The sequence below is a fragment of the Cupressus sempervirens genome, chromosome 11, assembly GCF_028749045.1.
Source record: "Cupressus sempervirens isolate cs-2001-9-10 chromosome 11, ASM2874904v1, whole genome shotgun sequence".
Classification (NCBI taxonomy): domain Eukaryota; kingdom Viridiplantae; phylum Streptophyta; class Pinopsida; order Cupressales; family Cupressaceae; genus Cupressus; species Cupressus sempervirens.
The window spans coordinates 712,359,749-712,372,006 of record NC_143128.1 but is presented as its reverse complement, the minus strand read 5'-3'; the positions used below and the strand labels follow the sequence as shown (position 1 = coordinate 712,372,006).

Below are 12,258 nucleotides of genomic sequence, written 5' to 3'. Positions count from 1 at the left end.
GCAGTGGAACTAAAGCTTCATGGGCAGTGCATGTGTGCATGGTGAATGCATGCCTTCAAAGTACCAGAGGCAAAGATAACCTCACTGTGTGTTTCCCTCCTCTATCTATTTAATTTTATATATCCATAACTTAACTGTAGTTAATTCTAATATTGTAAAAATGCATAAGTGAATTTTATTTTTATTTTTTAAAAACCAATTAATCCTATTGTAAAAAGATAAAGTTGTTATTATAGAATGACACAATTAAATCCACAAACACACAACATAAAAGATAAAGTTGTCATTAAATAAAATGACATCTACTAATATGGTGTGAAAAAATCTAGTTAATATGTGGTAATTGTAGAAAGGTAAAGTTGTTATCACTACATGACATAAAGTGTCATTAATGACATCCTATATATTTTATATTTTAGTTGAGGAAATTTGATTTTTATCCTACCAAAATTAACATAGACTACAAAATTATAGAATTTTGGAAAATAAATAAACATATAAACATTTAGAATTTTATTGAATTTTTAAAATTCTACCATATGATGATCAATTTAAAGAAAAAAGATAGTATAAGTGAGGAACTAATGCTATGGCATTATTTACAAGTGAATCATACATTGACATATCAAATCAACATATCTAACTCGTCTCGATGTTGAGATTAAAGGATGGCAAAAAATAGAACATATTATAATACATTCTGAACAGTTGATTTGAAAAAGCAACAACATTCTTAACACACAATATATACTAGGAGTTGCACATTTGTGTGTGCAAGGATGAGCCGATAGGTTGTGGCATGTAAAAGAAATTATGAAAAATATTTTAGAAAAAACATCATCAGAACTCTTAAAGATTATTTTCTTTAATGAATTTATATAGAAAACCAATTGTTAAAAATGTCATTGCAATCAAAATTACTTACTGAAGTGTGTAACAAATTCATTCTAAGGAAAATCAAATTTTCAAATTGAATTAATTGAAAAGGAGCATAATTTTTTTATTTATTATGAAAAAAATAATTTATTTTTATTTTTTTTTCGCAAAAAGAGGGGTAAAATTTTATTAAGACAGAAAGGAATACAACAAGGAGAGCTCAACAAGGAGCTCGATCCTGAGCAACAAGATCATCAAATTCTTGCACCATCTCAAAGGACAGTTGCCCCCTATCCCTAATATTCCAACCCAGATCATGACTAGAAGCCCATTTGACTAAACAATCAGCAGGTCTATTCCATTCTTGCGAAATATACTTGAACCTAATGAACTGAAAAGAGGAAGAGGAGAAAAGAATCTGCTTAACAACAGTGGCCAGCTGCCAACTAACATCCTCAAGCTCTTGCGAAGAAAGCATGTTCACCACCACCTGGGAATCAGACTCACAAATAATCTTACTCCATCCCCACAAGCAACACTGTTCCACAGCATATAAAATAGCCTGAGATTCCATGAGATTGTTAGTATAATCACCCTTATGAATTGAGAAGAAAAATTTAACATTCCCAGAACTACAACGAGCCACTCTGCCAATACCAGCCGGACCAGGATTCCCACAAGAAGAACCATCAGTGTTAATTTTCAGAACTCCACAGGGAGGAGGAGTCCAGTGCCCATCTCGGCTAACTCGACCCTTCCTCTGATGGTGAAGCTTCCTAGACATAGAAGGAAACCTATGAGCCGCAACCCCATCCTGCAGATGAAAATTGAGGCGATTACAGATAGCAAGATCAACCGGATCCATACCCCCATCAAGCTCACACTTCACAAGAATAGTTTCCTAGAGAGAATGTGATATTTTCCACCAAAGATGCAAAACACCAAGCCGAACATCTTGGAATATGCAACGATTCCTCTCCAACCAGATATGCCAAAGCATGAAAGATGGGCCAGCAATCCAAGCAGTATGGAGAGAAGAAGACTTGGAGGGAGCACTACCCAAGCGAGCCCAGAACTCAGGCAAAGAGGAAGCATGCCGACAAGAGCAACCCCAAGCGCTCCACCAAAGGTGCCATATCTGAGTAGAATAGGAGCAATGGAAGAACAGATGGGAGACAGACTCCTCTCCATTACCACACAAAACACAATAAGAGGGGCCCTGAAATCCACGTTTACAAAGATTATCCCAGGTAAGACAACGGTTGTGAGCCACTAGCCACATGAAAAAATTTCACTTGGACCAAGAAACTTTATTCCAGACTTGCTTCCACCAAGGGACCTCAGCATCCCCAAATAATTGTCTAGTTATCTCCTGATACCCAGCAGAGACATGATATTTACCAGACAAGGTACCACCCCAAGCCAATACATCTGGACCAAGCAAAGAGGAACACTCTCTAGAGGCTAGAATTTGAGAAAGCTCTGACGATCCATGTTTGTACCTCCAGGAGGCCAATCAGAGGAATGCTTCCATCTATAACCAACAACAGGTCCCAATTGATAAGGAGTCTTGTAATGAGCCACTTTATCCCATCTAGCGGCAAGAAAAGAGTCACAAAGAGGCTGAAGATGAGGGTATATGGATAAAATGGAAGGGAATCCATCCCAAGCATCAGACCAAAACAAATCCTGAGAACCTTCTTTACATATCCAGAATAGACCCCTCTTCACCAACATCGCACCTGTCTTCAAAGTATGCCAAACCATTGAGCCACGACCTTCAAGAGGAAGTGCAGAAACAGAGCAAGGATCAGCACCATGAAAATATTTATGAGTGATAATACGAGCCCAAAGTTGATGCTGTCCAGAGCACCATCGCCAATAAAGTTTAGCAGCCAAAGCTTGTCTACTCAATAGAGCAGAACGAAGACCAAGACCACCCTCCTTTTTAGGCCTACAAACAGTTGCCCAATTAACCAAGCTCCATTTAGTACTACGCAAATTACCACTCCAAAGGAATTGTCGAGAAAGAGCATCAAACTCCTTGAGAAAGTAAATAGGTGCAGCATGAACCATGCTTCTATAAGTAGGAAGAGCTTGGATAACAGCTTGAAGAAGAGTAACCCGGGCAGCAGTAGAAAGCCATCTATGAGTCCAATGATTTACCTTATCCTGAAGCTTGGTAATCAAATTTTGCCAGAAGAGACGTGGCTTCCTGGAAACAGCAATAGGTATGCCAAGATAAGTCAAAGGAAGTGAACCTATCTGAAACCGTAGGATACCAACAATCATGTGCTGAATAGAATCAGGAGTGTTAAAAAAGTAAATGAAAGATTTGTGCTCATTAACTTTCTGGCCTGAAGATGCCAAATAAACGTCCAAAGCATGTCGAAAGGCTTCAGCTTCCTTGATCCTAGCAAGAGCGGCAAGAGCAGAATCATCAACAAATTGAAGATGGGAAAGAGAAGGTAAGCCATTACCCCACCGCCAGCCTTGAATAGAATTCTGGGACACCTGATGCTTAATGAATCTGCCCAAGCCTTCAGCCATGATGATGAATAGATATGGGGAAAGAGGGTCACCCTGGCGGAGGCCTCTAGAAGCACCAAATAGTTGTGAAGGTTGACCATTAATAAGAATAGAAAAAGAGGCAGAAGTAACGCAACTCATAATCCAACTCACCCAGTCAGAGCTAAATCCAAAAGAAAGAAGAATACTCCTTAGGAAGCTCCATTTAACTCTATCGTAGGCCTTAGCCATATCCAGCTTAACAAACATGGCTCTCTCCCTTGAAGTAGCCATAGAGTGAATAGCCTCAGTAGCAATAACCACCCCATCCAAAAAATTTCTTCCAGCAACAAAACCACCTTGTTCTTCTGAGATAATAATGGGAAGCCACCTTTTCAGTCTCTCAGTAATCAGCTTAGTAATAACTTTGTAGACCACATTACATAAGGCAATTGGTCTAAAAAACTCCAATTGATTAGCACCCTCTCTCTTAGGAATAAGAGTCAAGAATGTAGAGTTCAAAGCTCGAAGCATCTGCTTGCTAGCATAGGATTCTTTAACCACCTCCAACAAATCATGATTAATGATGTCCCAAAATTCCTGAAAGAATTCAACTGGAAAACCATCAGGACCAGGAGCCTTCCCCTTAGGCATGCCAAAGACCACCGCCTCCATCTCTTCCAAAGAGATAGGACGCATGAGATAATCATTCATTTCCTGAGTGATAAGGGAAGGAATACAGGACAAAATAATATTTTCTTCATTATTAGCAGGAGGAGAGTCCTCAGAGAAGAGGATAGAGAAGTACGAAATAGCCTCCTGGAACAAAGCTGGCAAGGAATTCAGTTGGATACCTTGAGAATTAACCAAAGAAGAGATAGTGCTCTAATTCTGGCGAGATTGCACTGTTTTATGGAAAAAGGCAGTGTTGCGATCACCTTCCTGGAGCCAATCAACTCGAGCCTTTTGCTTCCAAAAAATTTCCTCTCGAAGTTCCCATTCTTCTAGAGCTCTAGAAGCAAGGGATTCAGCCTGGCCAAGATCCTCCGAGAAACCTCGATCTCTAATCTCCCTTGTGATGACATCAAGATTTTCTTGAGCAAGCCTCTTCATAAAGTGAAGATTCCCAAAGCATTCCCTATTCCATATCTTGAGCTGCCTTTTAACATATTGAAGCCTTTTAGAAAATGAGAACATTGCAGTACCATATGCAGGGGCACCATCTTTCCACCAACAAAAAACAAAATCATGAAGATAGGAGTCACGAAGCCACATCAACTGGAACTTAAAAGGAGGATGCTTCGGAACATAAGCCCTTATAGCAAAAAATTTGATTGGCCAATGATCTGAACCCCTCCAATCAAGGATTTCTGAAGAGATAGTAAGGGTGCCACTAAGCCAGAAGCAAGAAACAAGAAATCTATCCAGGCGTTCAGAGATAGCAGCAACACCAGTCCTGCAATTATTCCAGGTATAGAGGCCATTAGAAGGCTTAACATCAGAGAGATGCAAAAGAGATGTGTTGCCGAAGAAGAGCAAAAGAAGGCCCCAATCTAGCCAAACCACCATGCTTCTCTTCCAGACTTAAAACTGAATTGAAGTCCCCTGCTACCACCCAAGGATGATAAGGATGACAATTTCTAACATATTGAATATGTTCCCAAAGTTCCTCCTTTCCCACAAGATCAACAGGTGCATACACATTAGTAACCATGATTACCTCTCCTGAGTCTAGAGCAAAAGCTACCATAGAGAGAGCTGAGCGAGAAGACATCCAGCCAAGAGGAGAAATTTTTTGAGGATCCCAAAATATAGCTAAACCACCAACACTGCCTGTTGCCCCAACACACTAGCATTGGCCACGAGACCAAATACTAGAGGCATGTTGGACCATAAACTCCACAGAGAGCTTAGTCTCTTGGATACAAAAAACATCAGGACTATGATCAACCACCAAGTTATGAATAGCCTTTTGTCTAGGGATGCTATTCAACCCCCTTACATTCCATGAGAGAATAATCATCATTGGGTAGATTTGGGAAAATGAGAATCCAAAGGTTTCACTGAACCAGACTCAATCAATATATCTCTTGTGAGTTTAATCTTCTCTTGGTCTGTTTTGCGCCCACTCCTTAGAGGGGGAGAAGAAGAAACCCGCTTAAAGGGTCGAGGCAGCAACCCCAAGGGGAGAGGAGATCCCTTGCCCTTACCTGATGGTAGCACATCCTTAACCAAGTCAGCCAAAAAAACATCATCATCTTCCAACACTGCAGGAGTCACCAGAGCCACTGTCACAGGAGCTACAGGAACCTCACAATTCTGATATACTACAACTTGAGATGCCCCACAAGCATCATTAGGAACATATCTCTCATCTGGGAAAGCTGGATTAGAAGAGATAAGAGGAGGAATACCCTCCTCTAGAACCATACTATCCAGTACCTCAAAATGGTTAAAACCTGAATTAGATAATCTTTCTTTCAAAGGCCTCTTTTGATCACGTCCCTTAGCTCGAGGACGAGCAGGGGTAAATCCATCCTTATCCTGCATTGGAGCCTTACCCTTACCTGTAGCATCTTGTGGATTCATCCCCTTGGTAGTATTAACCATTTGAGATTGTCCTTTCCCTGTAGTATCTGCCAAACCACCAGCATTTCCAGCTGTAGACCGATCCACTCCTTTGAAACTTGAGTTACGAGGGCACTGCCGCAGTAAATGACCATACTCATGACAAATCCAGCAACGGAAAGGGAGGGATTCATAATCTAACTGCTACACCCAAGAAGAATCCCCCAGACAAATTTCCAAAGAATCTGGTAATGGGTTATTCAAATTAATTTCAACACAAATTCTAGCAAAAGAAATAACCTTTTTATCGAGGGTTTGATGTGCGATCGCAGCTGGCTTCCCCAACAAAGCAGCAATTTGTCGAAGGATGTCTTCACGCCAAAATTCCAAGGGAAGACGAGGCAAGCGAACCCAAACTGGCACTGTTGAAGGGAGATCCTCAGCAGAATTAAAACCTGAATGCCAAGGTTTGACAAATAACCCCACATTGTTGTAGAAATAAGGGCCTCCTTCAAAAACACGATCACGATCAGACATGCAAGAGAATACAACAAAAAAATAACTATTCCTTGCCAACATAATCTCCATATCGCCTTCCACCTGCCAAGAGCGGCGGATCCATGCCTCAAGAGCGGATAGGGAAATCCGGATTCCAAGAAATTTGCATATCAAAGCATGTTTGGTCCAATAATCAATGTCCTCCATTACAACCGTTGGAGGAATAACCAGAACAGGGCGATCATGGCTACGCGGAAGACAACCATTAACTTTTTTCAGCTTGGAGCTCTCCTTTGAATAAAACGATTCAGATCGCATTGCATGCATAGTTGGAGAAGAACCATCTGTTCTCACCAACGGAGAAGAAATCCCAAGCCCTGCCATGCAAACAATAAAACCCCCAATCCAAAATTGACTGCAGAAGATCTCCAAAAATATTGACGCAAATTATGTCCAGTAGCTAACAATCCAAACAGAACAGAAAAATAGTAAAGATCAAACACCAAGAACAGGCTAGGGGAAAAACCCTAGCCCAGCCGGCAGCCAACGCTTCTCAGAGAATCCATCGCCTTCCCATCAACTTGGCTTGCACTAACTTTGCTTAGGCATGATCAAAAAAAGGGTTTGTGGTAAACCTAGTGTGACTCGAACCGAAGTTGATGCGTAACACCGGGATCATTAGCCTAACACTACACCTCACGACTCGCCTTCACACCAACTCGGCTACTCACTCACCCTTAAAAAAAGGGTTTGTGGTAAACCTAGTGTGACTCGAACCGGAGTTGATGCGTAGCACCGGGATCATTAGCCTAACACTACGCCTCACGACTCGCCTTCACACCAACTCGGCTACTCACTCACCCTTAAAAGGGTTTGTGGTAAACCTAGTGTGACTCGAACCGGAGTTGATGCGTAGCACCAGGATCATTAGCCTAACACTACGCCTCACGACTCACCTTCACACCAACTCGGCTACTCACTCACCCTTAAAAGGGTTTGTGGTAAACCTAGTGTGACTCGAATCGGAGTTGATGCGTAGCACTGAGATCATTAGCCTAACACTACGCCTCACGACTCGCCTTCACACCAACTCGGCTACTCACTCACCCTTGAAAACAAATAATTAACATTCACATTAAGATGTTAATTATATGATTTATTCCATATTACATTTAAATAACTCTATCATATTTAATGTTAAATCTAATTTTAAAATAAAAAAATTATATTTAAAATTACTCAAAATATAATATTAATGAAATTTAAAAATTAATTAGAAGTTCATTGAAAATGACCATAATTTTTTTAAATATATAATTATTATAAAAATAAATAAAATTGTATTCACATCAAAATTTTAATTATATGATTTATTCTTTATTACATCTAAATAACTCTATCATATTTAATGTTAAATCTAATTTTAATATTAAATTTTTATATTTAAAGTTACTTAAAAAATAATATTACTAAAATTTTCTTTAAAAATTACATATCTATTTGAAATTTAGGAAAGTTTTTAAATGAGATGAATTACAATGTTAAAAGGAAAGTATCATAAAGAATAATTCACTTTCAAAAATAAATTAAAATGGGTTCTAAATTCATGGGTTCTAAGTTTTTTAAATGACATGATCTTACAATGCAAATTTTCCAATTTTTTTTTTTTAAATTTAAGAACAAAGCTCCCACAATAAGCCGATTTGTAGATGTCATTTTTATTAGAGACCATACAGAATCACCAGTTTCCTCTTCCAAACACTTATTATAGTTGAAAAACAAGTGAGAGAAGAAATCGCAGAGGTTTTTTTTTTTTTTTTTGATGGGATGTGGCGATTCAGAAGAGCTGAGAAAGACGTTCAGCTAAAGATGCTCTGGCAGCAGGAGAAACACCATTTTCCCCAATAACAGTGGCAAGATATGCTTCCCCGATTGCCTTGTTTTCTATCACTGCTGCACCCTTCTCAGGAATTGAATCGCCCTCGCTGAATGCAATCTGGCATTACCCGGCCCATGCACTCCTACTCTTCAATTTCGTATCTTGGAAAGAAAGAAGAAAACATAAAAACAAATTGGAAATGGATGTAATTACCACAAGGCCTGCAGGTGAACAAGTGAGCCAGATGGTAGAACCAGGAGGTAAATTTTTGTCCTCGAATGCGGCTTTGAATTCTTCTAGCGCCTCACCCTCGGCTTCGCCGTATTTTCCTGCACCTTCCAAGTATGCTTTGCAATTCTCCCACACTTTCTTTGCGAATTCACTCCCGCTTAGAAGGGAAATCAAGTACAAGCTGAAAAACTTCTCATATTCACCTATGTATTCCAACAACAGTTCAGATCAGGATTCAATTTTTATACTTTTCCAATACAGAAACTTAGCAGTATGAGAAACTAGTGGCTCACAGGTGACAATCTCCATGCAAAAATCCAGGCTGTTGTTTAACTCCTCGGCTGTCTTCCCTTTCCATTTGAGGGCAAGATGAGAGATGATGGATCTCTCAATGTAGATGCCAATTGCTGTGTACTTCTTGAACTTCCCCTCAACCTCCAACCCTCTAAATCCTGCCATTTGATGATTTTCAAAATTAAAAAAATTTATGGATATTGGGGATTCAATTTTATAATATTTATGGATATTGGGGATTCAATTTTATAATTTTTGGGTCAAACTTATTGATCTATGTTTAATGTTTAATGACTAGTAGTTCACACAAATCTATTTCTCAAGAGAATAAATGGAATGCTTTCTCGGAAGGTCACACATTCCTATACTGAATAGCACTTAATTGCAAAGTTTACTTGTAATTTCATTTGCAAAACCTTCACCAAGTGTAGCGTCTTATTAGAAAGCTCTTTAAACCTTAAAAATTACACAATTGAATTATAATAACAATATCACAAATTTACTACTTGTCCAAAATACCTCCTAGGCAAACAAATATGGTAAATGATTTTAACTTTACCAGCTCCTCCAAGCAAGAGTTCCTTTGTGGAGCCCAGGGGTCTGACTGTGGGACAAAATGAAATGCCCTCCACCTCCATTCCAGAAAGCAGCATAAGCAATCGATCCTCTTCTGGAAAATACTGCTCAATGGTAATTATCAGTTACAATAAGGATAGCTTAAAGTCACACACTAAGGTTTGATTCTTATATTAAAAGTTTAAATAATCAAAATTGACTTATTTTTCTAAACTTAAAATATTATAATTGATTAATTGTTTATACCAATTTTAACATTCGTTGTGCAATTGAAACTTTAGCGACAGGAGATACACCATTTTTGCCTATGAAGGAGGATAGAATCCCTCGTGCCAGGACCTTGTTCTCTATCACAGCTCCAACTTTGTCAGGCATCGAACTGTCTTTGGAGAATGCAGCAATCTGCTTATAAACATCATCTCAATTCAGACAAGACTGATCTCAAGTGATACATTCTTCAATGTCCCATTAGTAATTCCTAACTTGAATAGTTTAACGTTATAGGTTTTAAATGTTTCTCTTCAATAATAGAAGTCGGCGGAGGGATTTGTATTTCTTTCATTTGTCATGAGTCACTTTGACATTTTATTGTTTGCTCAAAAGTTTATTGGATTAAGTATTTTGGTTGGTCTTAGAGCAGGCTTGACGCAGTTTTAGAGGTTTAGGAATTTGTGAAATCTGCCCCAAAAATTAATAAAGTAGATATGACATAAACTGTACAAGTATAAAATGGTATTGGTTTAGACAAAATGTATTAAAGACAAAACAAAATCAAGTGATTTTCTTTTTTTCTTTTTTTTTTCAACTACAAACTATGGAAGATCATGAAGACCAAATGCTGAAATTTTCAGAAAAATCTATGATATTTTCAATTTTTTGAAATTTGATTAATTGTAGGGAGGATTGTATAAAACCACCTCTAAAAATTAAAGGTGAAGTTCGTCATATATAAGGTTTTTGGAGGGAAAACAAACATAACTATCAGTACCAAATGTACAGTGTAGCAAGATTGTAAAATTAGATATTGATTTGTAAAAAGGAAATCACAGATCTTGTAATGCAATTGAGATGAAGTTATGGAGGAAGTTACCTCCAAGCCTTTTAGTAAGTCTTTTATAGAAGGAACTAGTGTGGACACCTAAAAGAGTAAGTCAATAGAATGCAATTGAAAAGGAGATTGTCACAATTTTTACCAAAAACAAGAAATGGAATGTCAATGTGACTATAAATTAGAATTGTAGAAAATATATAAGAGCTTGATTTCAAAAATACACAATTGAATCTTAATTAAAATATCACAATTAGACTTTTAGAAAATTATCTCCTAGTTATCAATGTGACTATAAATTAGAATTGTAGAAAATATAATAGATTACTTATCTATTAAAAAATAATATTAGTTTACTTTTAAATATTTTATTTAAAATTAATTATAGATTAAAAAAATAATAAATTTAAAAATATTAATTTAAAAATTAAATATATTAGATTTATCAATTTAAAAACTAAATATAAATGTGTCAAAGTTCCTACCAATTATAATTGGAAAAGAAGGAAAATGGAGATTTATAGGTAGAAAGGAAGGACATGAAGAAAAAGCTCAAAAAAAGAATGATATATTATTATATGGACAATTAAAGGTAGAATGACAATAGAGAGAGAATTGAAGGGAATTTTGAAAATATTAGTAATTATATTATTTTAAGAGATATATAAATAACAATAGAAATTATATTATATAAATGAACTAGAATCTTAAAATGGAACCAAAATATTGATACAAACAAAATCTTACAAGTACAATATAACTCTATAATCTCTGAATAGAGTGATGAATTATTACTCTTTTGCCAGTATTTTGGTGGGTTTAAGTCAATGTAGCTCTTGAAATTTGAGTAGATCTGAATGTTGCTGTCCAGCTTTCACACACTATAAGCTATCTTATCTTTTTAAGTACATGAATGTACATTAATACACAAAGAAATACAATTGTATAACAGTGAAAGAACCAACCAAAGAAAATCTCGATACAAAAAATATATCTAATAATCCAAGTCAATTGTAATAGCTTCTAGTGCTCTGGATCTAAAAGAAACCTTACCTTTCCTTTATGAACCAATCATTATTTTCTCATATTATCTAGTAATGGCTTGAATATATTGGATGGCTAAACTTATTATAGTATATAAGATGTAATCATATAAAGGTCAATTTAGAAACATTACAATAAACTGATTAATTAGTTTTCTCTTGGTTCATTCACTCATCCAAATGGTTAAGAAAGAAGAGATACAACGTGCCTGCTCCTCCTAGAATAAATTGCTTGGTAGATGCATGTGGTATAATTCTAGAAGAGAATGAAACACCTTCGACCTCCATATCAACGTGGGTTTATAGCTGCTATCATCAAACATCTCGTACAAGTTATCAAAAATAATTTAAAATGAAGAATGAAACACTTTGCACAAGCCAACAGATTTTACCTTTATTAAAGCTTAGTCTTCAGATAGATACTCCAATAGTAGCGACTGAAACTGTGATAGCAACTGCGCTCTATTTATAAAGAGGGTCAATGTGTAGAGACGGGAATATTGATTAAAATTGCAGTTCAACAACTACCCTTCACGTGTATATGGTGTTCGTAACAGGCAGTCAACCCCGGATGCATATTTCATCAACAGCATCGTTCCAATTATGAAGGGAGAATTGGACGGCTCAAACATCTAAGCTTAATTTCTATATTAAAAGTGTTAAAAAAAAATTAAAATTCCCAAATTAATTATTTCCCACATTCTCCAGTAAATAGAAAACACCACTTAAACTTGCGC

General features: G+C 37.0%; 1 protein-coding gene across 1 annotated transcript; it reads right to left on the bottom strand.

Moving 5' to 3' along the window:
- Positions 1-8,119: 8,119 nt before the first annotated feature.
- On the bottom strand, positions 8,120-11,960 carry LOC149531668 (chalcone--flavanone isomerase-like). The gene is made up of 7 exons (XM_089810614.1): positions 11,914-11,960; positions 11,731-11,827; positions 9,677-9,832; positions 9,414-9,534; positions 8,854-9,012; positions 8,543-8,763; positions 8,120-8,446 (listed from the first exon to the last, which is right to left on the bottom strand). Exons 3-7 carry the CDS (start codon positions 9,803-9,805, stop codon positions 8,288-8,290), a joined length of 789 nt encoding a protein of 262 aa, XP_089666740.1. The 5' UTR covers positions 9,806-9,832; positions 11,731-11,827; positions 11,914-11,960; the 3' UTR covers positions 8,120-8,287.
- Between the last annotated feature and the right edge of the window lie 298 nt (positions 11,961-12,258).